Raw genomic sequence first — 20,361 nt, 5'->3', positions numbered from 1 at the left:
ATGATTTGCCATCATGAGGAAGAGATGAAGAAGCATCAGCACTTGGTCTCCAATCAGTTTATTTTCTTGGTTTGATTTGAAGTTTTAAATGTCTGATCAAGAAAAAAAACTGTCATTAGTGATATAGAACATAAGACAGATAAAAGATTAAAGATACACTGTGACTTGACAGATAAAGGCAGAAAAAAGGAATCTGTTAACCGACAGAAAAACATAATTTTTGCATTTAAATATGGTCCTGACTTTGATAGGAAAATCTCGCTGATCTCTGCAGAGCTAAACATGACAAAAATTCAGTATTGTTTATGACATGTCTGGTTTAAGAAAACAGATTTCATCGATGTTTTTATTTATGCTACTTTCTATTTTCTTATGCAAACAAGTGGAGAAATAAAAAAATGTCATTAAAGATGTCTGAAAATGCCATTACCTTGCTAAGTGTGATTTTCTCGGTTCTTGATTATTAGCTATGGATAGCTAGTGAATTAAAGTGCTTAAATAAGCTAATAGTAAAGTAAAGTACAGGAAATTGATTTTCATATCGAGGCTGAACAGCATGAACAGAGATCAATGTAGTGTACAGACAATGATGATGATGATGACGATGATGATTCTTGAGAGAACTTTACCTCAGGCGGGGAAACAGATGTGAATGATTCTGATAGTCAAAGTGAGAATTAGTTTCCTGCTTTGAACATATTATTCTTTAGATTTTGCTAATAATAGCTATTACTCTTACTGTGGAGATGCAGTTAAATGTTGAAATGCTATTTATTCTTACATCTGGTTGATGAAAAAAACATGCAAAAGAGAAAAGAATGTCTGTAGTTCACAGACCTGTCTGTACATCTATCCATCTATTAGAAAATATCATAATATAGGCACATGAATGGATTTTCAGTTAGAAGATGATGGAGGAGAGCAGAGCGATGAAGATGAGGAGGAAACTTAGTGTGAAGATCTCAGCACCATTACAGAAGTTCCCCTCACAACACTCCACATCTGTTATGATGAGCCCATGTGCTCTGAAGAAAGTTGTGTTGCAGATGTTCCTGGTTGTGCATCCTTTCATTGTCATTGTCTTGGTTCCTTGAGCAACTAAAAAAGTTCAGGAAGGGAAAATAAATGAAAAGATAAGAATGAATATTAATAATAATGATATTAATTAGTATTAAACCAGTTCAATTGTCATTCATGATAATTACTCTGTATTAAGCGCTCCATTATACACCTATAAGCAAAAGTTAGGTCACAACTGCGTGGTGCCGTATGGGGTCCAATATTTCTTCAGTTCCTCTCTCACCACTTTAGTTCCTACCTACAATTTTAATTCCTATTTAACACACAAACATGGAAAGAACATACACCCCTGGTTTCAGCTTCTCCTGTCCTTTCATTAAATTGAAGGAAACAGCAGAGATCGCTGGGGGTCACGGTGATGTAGTGCCGTTAACTTGCTTTGCTAATCTGCTAATCAGGGAAGCACGAAGCCTGTGACATTGCATGTAATTCTAAAAGAAAAGTCGTGTAGAAATCATGCAGTATGCTCAGTCACAGTAATTAAAAATATGTTTGACTCAATATTAATGTGTGTTTTTCTTTGAAACCATCGAGAGCTGCAAAAATCAGCTGAACATTTCTTTATATATATGTGTATATATATATATATATATATATATATATATATATATATATATATATTCTCTCTCTCTCTCTCTCTCTCTATATATATATATATATATATATATATATACACTACCAGTCAAAAGTTTGGACACATCTTCTAATTCCATGGTCTTTCCTGATGTTTATTTCTTTCTACATTGTAAAACAATGCTGAAGGCGGCCGAAATACACAATAATCTCGTTTGAACAGTTGATATCGAGATATGTCTGCTACTGATGCTCTGTAAAGCCTTCATAATGGCTCTAATCTGAGGTGCTGTTAATTGGTGATTTCTGAGGCTGGTAACTCTAAATGAACTTCTCCTCTGCAGCAGAGGTAAATTTTGGTCTTGCTTTACTGGGATGGTCTTCATGTGAGCCAGTTTCTTCATGGTGCTTGATGGGTTTTGCAAATGCACTTGACAATACTGTTCTTACAAGAACTATTCCAGAACACCTGACCTTCGTGTCTTAAAATAACAACTGACTGTTTTTTGTTGTCATTACATATGGATTACTTAAGTCCATGTGTGTTATTTCATAGTTTTGAAATCTCCAGTATTGTTCTAGAATGTAGAAAATAAATCCCTAAACAAAAAACATTGAATTAAAAGGTGTGTCCAAACTTTTGACTGGTAGTGTATATATATATATTTAGTATTTCTTTTAAGAGGCTTTGTGATAATATCCATTATTAAACAAACTATATGCTTTTAACTTTAACTATATTTTAAATCTGAGGACTTAAAATAATGGCACCATGTTAAAGATGAAGAGTATTAATTAGAAGATGTTTTGAAACAGATTAAACAGTGATGTTAAAAAAAACATTCAGAGAAAATGTTAAACAAAGGTTCATCAAGGTTTTTTTTCACCTATTGCAGTGATGCAGCGATCTTCTTCTCCCTCACAATACAGTTTTTGAGAGCAGTCAATATCATTGCAGGTGTAACACTTTCTCCCGTTGATGGACTGCTGTGGCATTACTTTATAAAGAAACACATTTAAAAAAAAAAAGATATCAGTATGTCTCATACATATTTAACCGAAAGAATTAATGGGTAAAGCTTTTCTTGTTTTCTTTACTCTTGTTAGCTTGCAATATAAAACTGACTATAAAAAGGTGACTAAATGTGGAAGAAATGAGTATCACTTTTAGCTACTTTATATGTGTTTAAAACATTTGACTTTTGTGGATGACAATAAATAAAAAAGCAGAACTGAAAAATTCATCCTCTATCTGAATTAAACAATATTTGTTTTACCTGGCAGAGTTTTGTTGTTGCAGAGATTAGTATTGCAGCAGTGGGTATTGTTGGCGATTTTTACCACGCCGATATTCATACTGCTGTTTGCACATACATCTGGTGCTCCACAAGACGTAATATCATCCACTGTCATGAGCGTTAGACCAGATACACCACTCACAAGATCTAAAAAAGTGTCAAGGATTTTTTAATCAAAACTTTTACCTCACTGTTTATTATAAACAGAATCACTGGACCACATATGGTAAAAAAACAAATCTGATTATTTGTTTTTGAAGAATTTAAAGAATATCTTAATGAGGTTAGATGTTCTTATACTTACTGATGTCTACAGAAGTGGTTGTTCTGGCACATTTATCAGTGCAGTTTGCATATATGTATTTACCAGTGTTGTAATCATAATCGACAATTGGATAACATTTCAGTGAACATGCTAAAGAATTCGGAATGAGAAATAAAACAGAGCGAGTTACTCAACACACACCAAGGAATTACTCACTTAAACTCCAACACTAAGTAGTTACGAGGTCTCAGCCTGTGTACTCTACCTCCTGAGGAGATCATGCAGACAAGCAGCAGCGTAACCTGCGTCCTCATCTTGGTTAAGAAGATGATTTTGAGAAGATGTTGAGAAAATGAAGCAGGCGAGATTTGTTCTAAATATGATACGTAAGAATGTGCAGTTTTATAATCGTTCACAGTGGGCTGGGTTTAATGGGTAGGGCCAGGGATTAATGCGTGACTATACTATATTATATAAACAATTCTTTATTTCCTCAAAATACTTCACGACTTCCTTAAATATTAGATTTAGGGAATATGAAAATGACTTTACAACGTCTTAAAAATATCTCCATATGTATCCATAGAAGAATAATTCTACAGTAATGGTTAAAAAAATCTTTTCACTTTTTCAGTTTTAGAATTATATGTTTAATTTCAATCATTATACCATTCGCAATATTGTGGTGGAAAGTAATAGTCTACAGGGACAAATATTTAATGATCAAGATAATATTTATACATAAAATTCATCCCCTCAGATAGAGGACTAGAACAAGTTTGGATTTTTTGTTGACTTTTACCATAGAAACGAGAAGCAAGTTATCATACAGCTTGAGTTTTAAAAACACATCATCCAGGTGTGGATACTGAGCAGGAAGTAGAGAAGAAGAAGTTTACTGCAACTTGGATGCTTGACATTTCATATTTGCATGACGTTCTGCAACAACGTCATGCAAACGGAAGGTGTGCTTGTTGAAAATATTATCAAATATACAGCTTTTATACTGTTTGTATCCTCTGCATCCTCTCCAGACATCTCCTGAATTTTAAACACATACTCAATAATCTGCAGTCTTATCTACATGAAGAATTTTTAGCTTAAAGACGTGAGAATATCAGCAGTCGATTTATAAAGATTTGTGAAGTGTGATATCTAATGTTAATTTCCCTTTTCGTCTGGGTTTCGTTGTTAATTTCCGCTATTTAAAAGGTCAGATGTGAATAAAAATTATCTGATGAGCGCGGTCAAAATGCTCCAAACAGTGTATGCAGATTTGGCTTGAATCTGGCCAGGATTTGATTTCATGTGGCTGAAAGAGGTTCATATTTTAGTTGAATTTGCTAAATATTTGAGGTAAGCTTTCTATTTTAACATGGTTTCCTTACAAAACCGAAGACAATCAGTGTACTGAAAGAAGACAAATATTAACCTCTTTCTTTACATTTCTTGTCATAAAAGAAAACTTCTTTTCTGAATCTTTTTTTAAATAATGAAGTAATGGTTAAAGTAATCCATGTATTAGCATAATCAATGTAAAGTAAGGTAAAATAAACACTGTTTACACTGAATTAAACTTTTACGCACTGTGTTTGTGCTTTCTTGTGAAATGTCCGACATGTTGTCTTTGTTTGGCCACGTGCCATGGGTCATGTGACCTAAATAAGATTTGCGTTCATAATGGTGGTCAGGAGGGGTATTCAAATAAAGTAGCTTGTTTCTTTTTAGGTGTGCATGCTTGTGTTGTCACTTTATATTGAAATTACACATCAATCTATGTCCTAACACTCACATCTGACTTATAATTAGTAATACTACACTGATGAATTAGCATATGGTTTTTTTCAATGGAAGAACTTATATATCTTTAAATAACATTAAAATTCATTTTCAATACATTCATGTGGGAAAAATGGGCCAAACCATACATGACAAAATGTTAAAATGTTAATGGTCTTAACAACAAATCACTGGTCAGAATATGACCAGAATTAAATGAAAAAATTATGAATTATGAGCAAGTATTAAACTCCGGAGATGATCGTTTGCTCGAGAATTGTCTTTGGGGATGATTTAGGGGAGCTAGAAATCTAGTAAGAAATACAATAGTTATGGAAGATCTGGGGGAAATTAAACAGTGAAAGCATCACTACTATGGTAAAGCCTGGAGGAAGAAGTGTGATGGTGTGAATTCCTTATAAAGTGAATAAAACAATAATCCACACTAAGTTTCTTTATTTTCTTTATTTATTTGTTATCTAATTGTTTATTCTTGTCGAATTTCATGACCAATTATTTATTATTTCTTGACCATTTAAAGTATTTTGTGTGTGTTTTTTTTAAAATTATTTTTGTAAAGGGGTAAACAATTAATGATGATAGAAATCACTGAGTGACTTACATAAAATCTAGGTGTTGGCATTTATTATTTTCTATCAGACATTTTGTAGTGTCTGAGCTGGTTCTCATCGAGCTTCCAAATGGAAATTTACTTCCACTTTTTGTAAAACTAAAAGAGCAGTTCATGTATTCTAAAAAAATCCTAACTTGAATAATTAATGGTGAATATTCATCTCCTAAAAGAAGACTAACCTTTTTGTCTTAAAAAAATATAGAGTATAATAATAGGTCTATATTAGTGAATTAATTTATATTAAAATATTAATATATAAGTTTCAAAAGTCCATACTTCACCTAAAGAATCTCATCTCTATTAATTAAATGTCAGTATCTGTTTATGGTGTTTGGGGAAGAGTGATGAGGACAGTTCAGCAAAACAGGGAACCTCCGAAAAACCACAACATTAAACATAAAATTCCCCACATATTCATATTTATGAAAGATTCACAAAACAAACACGAAGAAATCCACTGTCAATATGGTATCTGACTCAAAAAATGTTTTTCACTAGAAATATTTGGCATAAAATCTTTGAAAAAATCAATAATTCTCGGGGAATTCTCTAAAAAATCAATATGTGTACAACAACTTAAAATTAATTTTCATAGATGTGTGCATGGTTATAAAATGCAGTCAAGTTGATTTATTGGCTTGAAAATCTCATAGAATGAAGTCAGTAGATTTCTACATGAGGAAGGAAGGGATATGAAACTTCCTACTCATTGTGTGAAATGTAATTAATAACCTCAAAGCTTGAATATAATTAATGTTACTTCACAGAGTAACCTGGTAACAGTTCCTACATGAAAATATTACAGTTCAACATTTTTTCCTGACCATTATGTTCTCAGATTCAGTGGCAGTGACTCGAGTCCAGAAGTAATGCAAAGGAAAGTTCCTTGTATTCAGAGTCGGGTTGTGCGCCATTTTATTTTCAGTGCTGTCTGTAATATGGTGTAACATAAAAGCATATATATATATAAAATCTCTCTATGGTGTGTGAAGGAACAGTGTCACAGTCAATTATAACCATGTTGATTGAACAGATGTTGGCAGAAGAGAATTGTTAATGGACGAGTGCTACAGTAATTATCTTCTCAGTATCAGTATGAAAGAGTAAACATGTAACATGTTGCTGCAAGAATATTTCTAGTGGGAATGTTGACATAAATAACTTCAAATTTGGTTTAATTTCACAAATCAGTGTCCAGCCTTTTCATTCAACAGCTTGTAAAATCACACTTGATTAACATTCCATCCACGTGTCAGGTTTTTTTTTCATTCTGCACAGACATTTGACTGTGTTTGCATTGCTGTTGCTCTAATCAAAGTGCTCTCCAGTATTGAAAACATGCCTGCAGTATGTAGGATAAGCTGACCAAGCAGTCACTAAACTAAGTCCACTAAACTTATATCCTGATTGTGATGCTTTTCCTCTGATGACTTTATATATGTGAAGGCTTATTGGTGATAATATTTTTAAATAATTAGTGCCATGTTTGTGTTTTAATTTAGATCTGTGGTTGTTTTGAGTGTATTTAGATTTACATCATGCCTTTCAGCACGCTGTAACAATTACATGAAACTGTCCTCACTAAAGTCGAGGTAACTCAAGAAACATCGATAAATAAATCTCAGGTATGTGTGAAACTGAGACACGCCACTGTTTTGCTTAAATTCCTTTTTTTTTTAGTTGTCATCACTTCCTGCTTGTTCTTGCTGTGTTTTGCTTTAAGTTTGACCTTCAAGACGTGAAATGCAGCTCAGCTGAATTAAAAGCAGATGCCTGGTTTGGCCCTTGAAGAAAATTCCACTTCTATGCCTTAAAGGGTTACTTTAAAAGTATATTTCTGGTCAATGTCCTTTTTTTCGGCTTTGTCCATTTGGCTGAATGTGAGCAGATGCTAGCACTGTACATTTCAGGATTCATCCTGCTGCTTTTGTTAGCAACTTCATCACCAAGGAATACAAAGAAACCTTTTTCCACTGCCTGCCATACACACCCACACCGGAACACTGGTAATTTGCTTATTAGTACTAATAACTTCCCTTCTCCATTCTCTTCTCTTCCCATTATTCTGCTACTAATTGATCTTTGTCTCCTCTCTCTATAGGTTGTTCCTAAACTCTACAGAATTTTTTTTTTTTGTTATGTTTTAGGAAGCTCTCATCTGGTCTTCCTGTTTTGAGGCAAATTAGTTTTAATTTTTGTGGTAAATTCTCTATATTGACTCTGGTGAAGTATTCTCTTGATATTTGACTTAATTCTAGACACACCTACCTCCTGAAGGGTGTTCCTCATCTGGCCAGATGTTTTGACTTGGTTTTTCTTCACCAAGGAAAGAACTCTCACCCATTACCAGCCAAGAGTCTTTCAGTTCTTGTTTGAGGGATTTTAGCCCATTCTTCCTTACAACAGTCTTCCAGTTCTGTGAGATCCTTGGGGCATCTTGCACGTAGTGCTCTTTTGAGGTCTATCCTGTTTTCAATGATGTTTAGCTCAGGAGACTGTGAGGGCCGTGGCAAAACCTTCAACTATCGCCTGATGAGGTACTCCAACTTCAGTTATTTTTTACATTTTTTTTTTTTACAAATGGTGTGATGTTTACTTCCTTAATTTGTTGGAATTTAATTGAATCCATTCTTCCCTCTACCTGTGACATGTTCCCAGTACCATTGGCTGCAACAACCCCAAAGCATGATTGATCCATCCCGATGCTTAACAGTTGGACTGGTGTTCTTTTCATGAAATTCTGTGAACTTCTGTGAAATTCTGTGAACTTTGTTCTTCTATTTTAACCTATTTTAACCTCATCAACAGGACTTTTTTCCAAAATGCATCAGGCTTTTGCAAAATTCAAATGCAGGAGAGATTTTCTTTTGATGACTGTAACATAAAGGCCATATTTGTGCAGGTGTCGCTGTTGACAGTATATGTGAAACGTATACCACAACTCTAAAGTCTGCCAAATCATCCTGGAGGTCTTTTGCAGTCAAACAGGGGTTCTGACTTGCTTTCTAGCAATCCTATGAGCAGTTCTCTCTGATATTTTTCTTGACCTCCACTGTTCCTGTTAAATATCATTACTTAATTACACAAGAGCTGCAGTTTTGGAAGTGCTCTGATCCAGTTGTCTAGCCGTCACAATTTGGCCCTTCGTCAAACTCACATATGTAGTGGCATGTGAAAGTTTGGGCACCCCTGGTCAACATTTCTGTGAATGTGAACAGTTAAGCAAGTGAAAGATGAAATGATCTCCAAAAGATACATACAGTATACAGTGTATGTGAATATACAACAATATACACTGATCAGGCATAACATTATGAGCACTGACAAATGAAATGAATAACACTGCTTATCTCCTCGTCATGGCACCTGTTAGTGGGTGGGATATATTAGGCAGCAAATGAACATTTTGTTGATGTGTTAGAAGCAGGAAAAATGGGCAAGTGTAAGGATTTGAGTGAGTTTGACAAAGGCATGTGCGTTGCTTATCTGAGGAACACACGCAAGCGGAGGCAGTGTCATGCTTTGGGCAATGTTCTGCTGGGAATCCTTGGGTCCTGCCATCCATGTGGATGTTACTTTGGCAAGTACCACCTAGCACTGTTGCAGACCATGCACACCCCTTCATGGAAACAATATTCCCTGATGGCTGTGGGCTCTTTTAGCAGGATAATGCTACAAAGCAACATGGTTCAGGAATGGTGTGATGAGCACAACAATGAATTTATTGTGTTGACTTGCCTCCAAATTCCCTAGATCGAAATCCAATCGAACATCTGTGGGATGTGCTGGACAAACAAGTCTGATCCATGGAGGCCCCACCTCACAACTTACAGGTCTTAAAGGATCTGCTTCTAAAATCTTGGTGCCAGATACCACAGCACACCTTCAGGGACACAGTGGAGTCCATGCCTTGATGGGTCAGGGCTGTTTTGGCAGCAAAAGGGGGACCAACACAATATTAGGCATGTTATGGCTGATCAGTGTATAGAGAATATGTATGACTATCCAAAATCAAGATTCAAGATTCAAGATTTATTATCATTTCAACCACATATAGCTGACGCAGTACATAGTGAAATGAAACAACGTTTCTCCAGGACCTGGTGCTACATAAATATACAACAACAAAGAGTTCAACACAAAAACAACAACACAGAGCTAGGACAGAAGATTGTCTTAGCCACGTAAAGTGCACAGTGTGCAGCTAGGTGCAAACAGAGCATAGACAAGACAGTGCAGAGAAAAATAAATAATAAATACAAGAAAGACAACACAAAAACACAGGACACTTAGCGCCAAAAAAGAAAGAAAAGAACATGTGTAATGTGTAAAAAAAAATATTGTGCAAAAATACATCAGCAGTGGTTGAGGTAGTGCAAATAGAAATAAACATAAATATAACTATAGCAGCAGATGACAGGTTGAGGTAGTGCAATAAGTAATGAACAATATAAATTATGTCTGTGTGTGTGTGTGTGAACACAGGCGAGAGAGAGTGTGTGTGTGTATATGTGTGTGAGAGAGACAGAGAGTTGTATACAGTTGTATTCAGTCCTGAGTGTGTGTGTGTGTGTGAGAGAGAGAGTGTTGAACAGTTCAGTCCTGGGTGTTGAGGAGCCTGATGGCTTGAGGAAAGAAACTGTTACACAGTCTGGTTGTGCGGGTCCGAATGCTCCGGTACCTCTTCCCAGATGGCAGGAGGGTGAAGAGTGTGTGTGAAGGGTGTGTGGGGTCAGCCACAATGCTGTTGCCTTGCGGATGCAGCATGCAGTGTAAATGTCCGTGATAGAGGGGAGAGAGATTCCGATGATCTTTTCAGCTGTCCTCACTATCCACTGAAGGGTCTTGCGATCCGAGAAGGTGCAGTTCCCAAACCAGGCAGTGATGCAGCTGCTCAGGATGCTCTCGATGGTCCCTCTGTAGAACACAGTCAGGATGGGGGAAGGGAGATGGGCTTTCCTCAGCCTCCTCAGGAATTGGAAGAAAGTAGAGGAAGTAGAGGCGCTGCTGGGCTTTCTTGGTGATGGAGCTGGTGTTAAGTGACCAGGTGAAGTTCTCCGCCAGATGAACACCAAGGAATTTGGTGCTCTTGACGATCTCCACCAAGGATCCGTCGATGAACAGCGGAGGATGGTCACTCTGTGCTCTCCTGAAGTCAACAGCCATCTCTTTAGTCTTGTCGACGTTCAGGGAGAGGTTGTTGGCTCTGCACCAGGCTGTTAGATGTTGCACCTCCTCTCTGTATGCTGACTCGTCATTCTTACTGATGAGACCCACCACGGTCGTGTCATCGGCGAACTTGACATGTGACACATCACTTGATGTGGTTGGATCAAGTGAATCAGCAGAGTGAACAACAATGGACTGAGCACACAGCCCTGAGGAGCTCCAATGCTCAGTGTGGTGGTGCTGGAGATACTGTTCCCGATCCAGACTGACTGAGGTCTCCCAGTCAGGAAATCCAGGATTCAGTTGCAGAGAGAGGTGTTCAGGCCCAGCAGGCTCAGCTTCTCAATCAGCTGCTGAGGGATGATTGTGTTGAATGCTGAACTGAAATCTATGAACAGCATTCGAATGTAGGAGTCCTTACAGTCCAGGTGTGTGAGGGCCAGATGGAGGGTTGTGGTGATGGCATCGTTCATGGAGTGGTTAGGACGATACTCAAACTGCAAGGGGTCCAGCAAGGATGGTAGCTGTGACTTGATGTGCCTCATGACGAGCCCCTCGAAACATTTCATCACTATTGGTGTGAGTGTGACGGGACGATAATCACTGAGGCAGGAAACCGTAGACGTCTTTGGCACAGGGACGATGGTCGTTGTCTTGAGGCACGTTGGGATGATGGAGCTGCTCAGCAAGATGTTGAAGATGTCAGTGTAGACATCTGCTAGCTGCTCTGCACACTCCCTGAGCACTCTGCCAGGAATGTCATCTGGTCCAGCAGACTTCCGTGGGTTAACTCTGCATAGAGTTCTCTTCACGTCAGCAGTGGTGAGACAGAGCACTGGTTCATTAGGAGGAGGGATGGTCTTCTTCGCTGTTGTGTTGTTCTGTGCCTCAAACTGAGCGTAGAAGTCGTTCAGCACGTCTGGAAGGGAGAATATTCATGAACATACATAATATATATATATATATATATATATATATATATATATATATATATATATATATATATATATATATATACAGGAACAGCTGGACAGTTCCCTGCCGGGCCTGGGGATGGCGCTGGCAGGTGAACCCTGGAAGCCTGCTTCTTTGTGTGTCTTTCGTGTTAAGCCTTTCCTATTGTTCTAGTCCTGACTGTGTCATCTGTACCGTGGTTTCTGTCTGTTTTTTGTTTATTTAAGTATCACGTTCAAGTTATGATTCAGGTTTTGTTCTTGTTTTGGAATCACACCATGTCTAGTTTTACGTCTGTTTCCCTGTCGTGTCTTAATTGTAATAAAAGCAGTGCTTTGCTGAATCCTGGGTCTCATTCCACCGCGTGCTGGTGTGTGCACGCACACCACGGGCGTCTGGGTTTGAGCCCTGCGTAGGGCGGGGGTCCCGGACGTTACATATATATATGTATAAACATTTAATAAAGTGTATGTTGGGCAACACCCAAATAAAACGTGCTGTAACTCCTAAATCAGTAACCCAGTTTTGCTGTAAATACTCTTACAATAAAGCTGAAAGTCTGCAATTTGAAATCACATTCATGATGAATGAATAGAATTATTGATTGATTTTGAAAATTAAATGTATTCCCATAAAACATTTTTTTTCTGAAAGCATGGTAGGTCGTGAGCCTACAGATTATGAAGCTGCTAAAAATGGCAACAATAAGTAAAATGGCCTGGATGCAGAGAAAGCATTTGATAGAATTGAGTGGAATTTTCTGTGATCCATTCTGGAGCATTTTGGGTTTGGCTCCTTTTTCTTGAGAGCAGTCAAAACTATTTATTTTGATTGCTCAGCTAGGGTACTTCCTGGCCCTTATATTTCACCTTCCTTTTATCTTGGCAGAGGTACATGTCAAGGGTGCCCCTTGTCGCCTTTGCTCTTAAATTTATCATTGGAGCCTCTGGCCCAAGCGATTAGACAATGCTCTTAATAACTCCTATAAGCTGTATGAATACATCCCACAAAATTTCACTCTCTGCCGATGATGTTTTGTTAGATGTATCCAAAATCACAGATTCGGTCAATGAATGCTTAAAACTATTCAATACATTTGGTAAACTCTCTGGTTATAAAATTAACTGGAGAAAATCCACACTTATGCCCCTTAATTTAGCTGCAAAATTAGATATTCAGTTCTTACCCACTATGATTCCAGTTAGTGACCAATTTAACTATCTTGGAATCAGAGTTTTTCCTTCATTACCCCGCATCTCCAAGTGGAACTATCAGTTCAGAAGTAACCTTCTCTGTTGGTCTCCACTCTGCTTGGCACTTCATGGCAGGATAGCCACTATTAAGATGAATATACTCCCAAGGTTGGGTTTTTTATTTTCAGTGTTACCTCTAGCACCACCTATGGGCTACTTTAAAGCGCTCAACACAACACTAAAAAAAATTTTGTGGAATAATAAGCGGCCCAGAATTAGTCTCAAATCTATGTATCGGTTAAAACCTCATGGTGGCTTACCAGATTTTTGGTCCTAGTATTTAGCGTACCAAATGAGAGCACTTAGGACTTGGATGGATGTTGACTCCACAGTGCCATGGAGAACTTTGGAAAGGAATATTATTCACCCAATACGTCTTCAAGATCTACTTTTTACAGGAATATCCAAGAAGGTTCTGGAAAAGTTTGGTCCAATCATAAGCCACTCTAATAAAATTTGGAAAATGGTAGAAAAAATTATGGGAGTTTCAGATCCCTATAGTGATTCTACCCCCATCTGGCACAATAATAATATTTGTACTGGTAATAAACCATTTGTTTCCAAATCCTGGGTTGAATGTGGCATTTACACATTAAAAGATCTATGATTATGGACTCAAATCTTTTCAAATCTTAAAAGATGAATTTTCCTTGCCAGGATTCTCCTTTTTCTTATACCTGAGATTAAGATTGAAAACTTATGGCGTACCATGGTCGACTAAAATATCTCCTCATCCTATGATAAACTGGACAGATTATAATATGAATTCTAGAGGCACTGTGAGTAGAATTCATAAATCACTTGTGGTACAACAATACTCAAACATTCCTAATGAGGGCTTTTGGGAGAGGGAACTTCACAGTGCGATCAGTTGGATGATTCCTCACTGTCTGCAAATCAGAAAAGGATTCTGTTCATTGCTCTTACTGCTGCTAAACGGGTTATTCTGAAATTGTGGATAGATCCAGCTATCCCAGCTATACATACCTGGATGTCCTATTTGCTAGACATTGCTTTTTTGGAGTGTTCTACAGCCAAAGTGCATGGCGCCAACAGAAGGGCAATACAATTTTGGTTGGACCTTATTGAGACCTATCAGACCTAGTGAAATCTTGAGATAAAATGTAAAATGGGCGGATCTTGGGCTTTGTTGTAAATAGTTGTAATAAAAAATGTTTCAGAAATAAAGAATAAAAAAAAACAATAAGTAAAATGGATTGATAATTTAAAGGGAAAATGTATGCAAGTAACATCAAACATGACTACTGGGGTTAACATATCCCCCAAATTTCCAATGTGTGAAAGAAAGAAAGAAAGAAAGAAAGAAAGAAAGAAAGAAAGAAAGAAAGAAAGAAAGAATACAGGAATTAGTTGTATCCTTAATTAGTGGTCATGACAACCAGTGAGAGACCTCTGGTGGAGATATAGATAGAGAGAGAGAGAGAGAGAGAGAGAGAGAGAGAGAGAGAGAGAGAGACAGAGAGAGAGTTACTGCAATAACAGAACTCAAATTTGGTGGGAAACTAGAATCTGCTGTTATTACAGACAGTCTTTCATAAAGAAAAACATTGTTTTGTTACAGGAATTAAACCCAAAGATGAAGATGATGCAGTGATACAAGATTTCCACTTCCCGTACAGCTCAATGTTCCTGTGCCACTGTTAGCACCACAGTCTGAAGAGCTTAATAAAAAAACATTTACAAAATAAAAGATCACTGCTGTGTCTCGTAAGAATCACTGCAATACAGTATGTAGATATAATTTGGAGATAAACTGTAATCTGTTGTAATTAGATGACAGCATTTAAACCTTATGCTCTTTCAGGCATAGAAGTCGATAAAAACGGAGTGGCAAAGATGAAATAACCCTTTTTTAAGCAAATAAATATACAAACAAACACATAAATAAATAGATCGAAATGATCACAGGTTTGAAGAAAAGGATGTGCTCCACTACCTCAAAGGTTCACGCTGCTGCCTACACATACTTCTGTTACACCACAAATCTGTGTATTATAATCTCATCAGTTTCATTTCTGCCTACAGAATATTCCACATACTAATTTGATAAGACACCAACACAAAATTATACTGAATTCAATTACTTTCAGCAGTTTGACAATACTAGCACAACATCCAATGCCATGGTCAAGTAATATCCTTTTTTATAGATAGATAGATAGATAGATAGATAGATAGATAGATAGATAGATAGATAGATAGATAGATAGATAGATAGATGGATGGATGGATGGATGGATGGATGGATGGATGGATGGATGGATGGATAGAATAGTTAACATTAACATGCAACTCCACTATCATATGACTTTTCTTCTTCTTCTTCTTCTTCTTCTTCTTCTTCCTTGTTTTAAGGTATATTTCGATAAATTGAAAATCCCTCCTTACATACTCACACCCCATCATACATCTCAATAAAAGCCAAGCTTTCTCTCAGACCTTAATCACATCTAAACTCCATCAGCTTCATCTTCATGCAAAAACACATGACTCAACTCAACTTCCACAAAAACACCAATGATAAAGATTTGAGTCTCACTGCATGCTTTTCTCCAGAGGCAATGAAGGTCACATTTCCAATGAAGGAAACAGAACATTTGATTTATCTTCACTGGCTGAACCGAAGCTGTGTTTTTCATTCTCATTCCCATGTTAGTTCAGCGCTGGCACTGATTTGTACAGAGTACAGCATCAACATCTGGCTCTTGTAACAGTTTACAACTTGTTTAGTGACAACTTCCATAGAAGCATAGAAGTGTTCCCATAGTGTCAGCCATGACGCAGTGTCTCGTTCCCGTCTCTGAGAAGCGGGTTACATACATAAATAAAAGCTAAGAGTTTCTGCAGGAGTAAAGAATAAACAATCCAGCTTCAGCTGAATTTTAATTATGCATTATAGATTTGTGAAAAATATAACACATTAGCATTAACCAACAGGTTTATTTTTGTTTCATCATTATCAAGCTAGCATTAACTGCCATTTGCAAATGAAATGAAAGTATATTCTTTATTTATAAATTGAATTCTTTATAGAAATTTATGCCAAATCACATACTAGAGTTGATGAATGAATTATTTGAAATAAATGTTATACAGTTCATGTGAATTATATTTATTAGCCATCCAAATCATTTTAACTTCTTTTAATATTTTTTTAATACTTTAACTAAATGTCTATGGTAAATAAATAAGACTTTTTTCCAGACATGTTTGTATGTTTCTTTATTTGATAAGCAGAATTAACATCTTGACAATAAAGTAGTCTGATTCTCTCACAATAAGGCATTTGCTAATAAAAAAATGTTCAGTGGACAGGTTACAATAAAAAAAAATGGTAAAAAACAAAAAATCTATAAACCTGAATAACATTCAGTTTATTACTGGACTTTGTAATTGAATTGTTTTTTTGTGATTAGTTCTGCCTATAAATGTTTCATTATCATCACACAGCCTCTTAATAGAACACATCTGATACGTTATGCTTGAAATATCGAACAGGACATAACATATATATGTATGCACAGAAGGTATATACTACATGAAACCCTAAAACCAACAAACAAAAAATCAGTGAACCTCTGGGTTTCATGTTATTAGATAATAATTGTAATGACTTTCTCCATCAGCTCAGAGCTCAGTAGAAGAGGATGGAGGACAGCAGAGGGACGATCATGAAGAGGAAATTCAGTGTGAAGCTCTCAGCACCATTACACAGATTCCCTTTACAACACTCCATCTTCATTGTGCCGAATCCTGGCACGTTCAGTGATTCAGACGAAACACAGAGGTTCTTGGAAACACATCCTTTCATTGACACTGTGTTGCTCCCTTGTTGAACTGAGAGAGAGAGAGAGAGAGAGAGAGAGAGAGAGAGAGAGAGAGACAGACAGACAGTTTGGAAATAATGGTTTAAAGAGCAACGGTTTAGAACAGTAGAAATGTCTATTGGGATAATGCATTCAATTTTTCCAGAACGTTTTATTGTCATTTCACCATATATAGCTGACGCAGTACACAATGAAATGAAACGATATTTCTCCAGGATCATGGTGCTACATAAATAAATACAGAGCTAACGACTGAAGAGTAAGTTGTCCTAGCCACATAAAGTGCATCGTGCACAAACAGTGCAATCAGACAATACAATACACTACACGACAGATACATAAAACAGTGCTGACCAGTGTACAGTCTGTATTGACCATTGTGCAAATAGGAAAATGTAAACAATAATAGATTTCTTGTAAACATATGTAAACATACAGTAGCAGCAGTTGATGGCAGCAATTAAATAGAGATGTCCAAAAAAAACAGCATATAAACGGTGTGGTGCTGTGAACATAGATGTATATTGAATATGCATGGGTGTGTGTTTTATTTAGGTCAGTTCAGTCTGGGTATGGGTTCATATTCATATTCGATTCCATCTGTAACAGAGATGAACATGCTCACTTAATGTAGTGATGCAGCGATCTTCAATTCCTTCACAGTTCATTATCTCTGAGCAGCCGTCAGAACCACAGGTGTAACAGTTTTTCCCATTGGGCACCTGCTTGGGTAGATCTTAACAAAGAAATCAAATCAGCAGCTCAGTGTGTCTCAAATATCAACAAGAATTACTGCAATAATACCTTTGACTACACATACAATAATAAAATATAATCTACTGGAATTAGACTTTTAACTTGCATTGTCTTTTCTCATGTATACAACTCGCCAGTGATGAGGAGGTGTCAAAGATTTGAATCAAATGGGAAATCAAAACAGATCACTGAACTACTTTTAAGAGTGTGTTGTTTTACCTTGAAGTGTTTCACTGTTGCAGAAATCAGTTTTGCAGCATTTGGGACTGTAGACCATTTTCATCACTCCCAGGTTCATGCTCTTTTTTGTACACTCCTCTGCGCTACCGCAACCCTTTAGGTTGATATCTGTCGTCTTTGCAACACCTACTGTATAAAACATTTCACTTACTGACATGAACAAACATTCTAAACTAATATAAGAAGTACTGAACTTGTGCAACAGCTTGCACATTTTTATTTGCTGCTCATGTAAAGAAGGAAACCGGTGTATTCTGTAATCCTGCAGTAGATAAGTGTTTGATATCGTCAATAATGACACCCAGTGGGAAAGAAAACAACAACAACAACAACAACAAAAAAAAAAACAGGCTGGTCTGGGTTTTTCAGAAACTGCTCAAATAACTAACCACGTTAAGCAGAAAAGCAACTTAAAATGTAGAACACACTGAACCATGAGGTGAACAGTACAACAAACCGGACAGATGAAGATTAGAAAAAGACAAGGCGTGTTCTTCTACTGTTGTAACCTATCTGCTTCAAGGTTTGGTTTGTTGAATGTTCTGAGATGCTTTTCTGTTTACCATGATTGTAAAAACACCCATTGTTACTGGGATACACAAACAAACAAACAAAAAAGTTTTTTATAGCAACATGGCCGACCCTAATAACTTTGGTCACCTATGAGGAGAGACTGGGAATTAAACAGAATGTCTGAACAACAGATAAAATAAGCCAGAACACACACAGATACATACATTACAATGACATAAGTTACCCTTATATACGACCCCATCTGATATGACCTCTTGAGTGTGTAAAGCAGCAGTGGTGCAACAGTGTAATGCGACCCAAAGCCACACCCTTCCATGATGGAAAAAGTAGCTAGTTTACAGAAAACCTGCACTATAACCTGCACTAAAGGAAACACTTTAGGACATGCTGGTCTCAAAAAAGAATTAAGCAAGTTTTCAGAAACTCTAAATCTGTCTATGAACAAGTTACAAGAGTACAACAAATAGGACATGTGAAGGTTAGAAAAAGACATGCTGAATTTCCTCTCCTTACACCCAGTGTTACTGGGATAGATAGATCAATGGTTTCGGTGTGACTTGGCTTTCTGTATCACTGCTCCGCTAACTCGGGTGCGCTCGTGGCGCAGCAGGAAAATAACGGTCTGCGACATAAAGCCATGCCCGGAAACCTGTATTATTACAGCGAGTAAAAACTTTAATTTACTTTATTTACTTTATTTATTCGTGTGTAACATCTGAACATTTTTTCATGACATGAAACATGACAAGCTACACACACACACACGCACAAGGAATAGCAGTAAAAGTGTCTTTTACTTACTTGCCTGCACAATCGAAGTGGCAGTGACGCACTGATCCGGACAGCTTATCTCTTGATTGGTACATACAGACGATGCTGATACACACTGATGACATTTCAGTGACAGCGCTAAATAAATAAATAAATTCATAAATTTAAAAAAAAAAAAAAATAATGAAAATGAAAAACAGTTGCATGACGGAAAAAAGGACTAATTTACTAAAATGAGCTCCGTGTGAGCTTCATTACCTGTGGAGAAAAGCATGCAGATGAGCAACAGAGAGATTTGAATCATCATGGTTGGTGTTTTTGTAGAAGGTGAGGTCTGAACATGAAGCAGATGAGGTTAAGATGTGAGTAAGATCTGAGATGAAACCTGGTTTTGTGGTATAATGTGCAGCGGGGTGTATTTATAGAGGGAGGGATTTATTTCAAATGTTTCGTTTCTTGATCAGGAAGAAGGCTTAAGTATTATTGCGTAACCAAGCCTTATGCTACTCTTATCATGGATGTGTTTTTAATAGTGATCAGTAGTTTAAATGTGATGAATCATTATACAGGTAGACAGAGGAGGAAACTGAAAAATGAAATCATTTGTATTTGTCATTGATGGGTTGGTTAATTCTCCAGCAGAGGTTCGTTTATTCCCTGTGCCTTGTGTCTTTGTTTATTATTAGTGTTCTCACACGTTTGCCCTGACCGATCCTTAGCCCGTTCCTGTCTCTGCTCCGGGTTGTTGGCTGAGTCCTTTGTATCTTGTACTTGCTTGTTTCTTGTTTTGCATTTTAGTTTCTAGTTCTGCCTAATGTTTTCTGGTGTCTGTTCGTTTTGATCTTATAATTTTTGTACAGCACAATGGTCAATGACTGTTTTTTTATTGTGCTATATAAATAATTAAACTTAAACTTTGTTATTTTATAATAAATCCCTGTCTGATGTCTATTGTGGAAAATATTTTTATCCGATACTATAACGCTCTATTTAATACTACTCAATTAATACTTTGCTGTCTGACTCCAACTCCACATTGACCCGATAGCTCAGTCAAGCAAGGCTCTAACAAAAAAAAGCCAAACTGCCCAGACTGGATGAATGCAGATACAAGGTTTTATTTGCAATCAGCGCTGGTTACAAGAATGGAGCTGCTCACGAATGAACATCCCAACAACCTCCGAAATAAGCATCACAAAACACAGTC

General features: G+C 36.9%; 2 protein-coding genes across 3 annotated transcripts; both read right to left on the bottom strand.

Annotated features, from left to right (window-relative positions):
• Positions 1 to 315: 315 nt before the first annotated feature.
• On the bottom strand, positions 316 to 3,628 carry LOC131365643 (phospholipase A2 inhibitor gamma subunit B-like). The gene is made up of 5 exons (XM_058409367.1): positions 3,482 to 3,628; positions 3,256 to 3,366; positions 2,931 to 3,098; positions 2,541 to 2,651; positions 316 to 1,098 (listed from the first exon to the last, which is right to left on the bottom strand). The coding sequence occupies exons 1-5, from the start codon at positions 3,528 to 3,530 to the stop codon at positions 902 to 904; spliced, it is 636 nt and encodes a 211-aa protein (XP_058265350.1). The 5' UTR covers positions 3,531 to 3,628; the 3' UTR covers positions 316 to 901.
• Positions 3,629 to 16,231: 12,603 nt separating this feature from the next.
• Positions 16,232 to 19,572, bottom strand: LOC131365605 (phospholipase A2 inhibitor gamma subunit B-like). Of its 2 annotated transcripts, none has more exons than XM_058409288.1 (5): positions 19,413 to 19,572; positions 19,185 to 19,292; positions 17,829 to 17,978; positions 17,479 to 17,589; positions 16,232 to 16,863 (listed from the first exon to the last, which is right to left on the bottom strand). In XM_058409288.1, exons 1-5 carry the CDS (start codon positions 19,459 to 19,461, stop codon positions 16,661 to 16,663), a joined length of 621 nt encoding a protein of 206 aa, XP_058265271.1. In that variant the 5' UTR covers positions 19,462 to 19,572; the 3' UTR covers positions 16,232 to 16,660. The 2 variants fall into 2 exon arrangements, with proteins under 2 accessions (XP_058265271.1, XP_058265272.1); XM_058409289.1 differs by having other exon boundaries at positions 17,829 to 17,975.
• Positions 19,573 to 20,361: the final 789 nt, after the last annotated feature.

This window comes from Hemibagrus wyckioides, linkage group LG15 (assembly GCF_019097595.1).
Source record: "Hemibagrus wyckioides isolate EC202008001 linkage group LG15, SWU_Hwy_1.0, whole genome shotgun sequence".
In the NCBI taxonomy this organism is placed as follows: Eukaryota; Metazoa; Chordata; class Actinopteri; order Siluriformes; family Bagridae; genus Hemibagrus; species Hemibagrus wyckioides.
The sequence above is the reverse complement of the archived record's forward strand: the minus strand, read 5'-3'. Positions and strand labels throughout refer to the sequence as shown.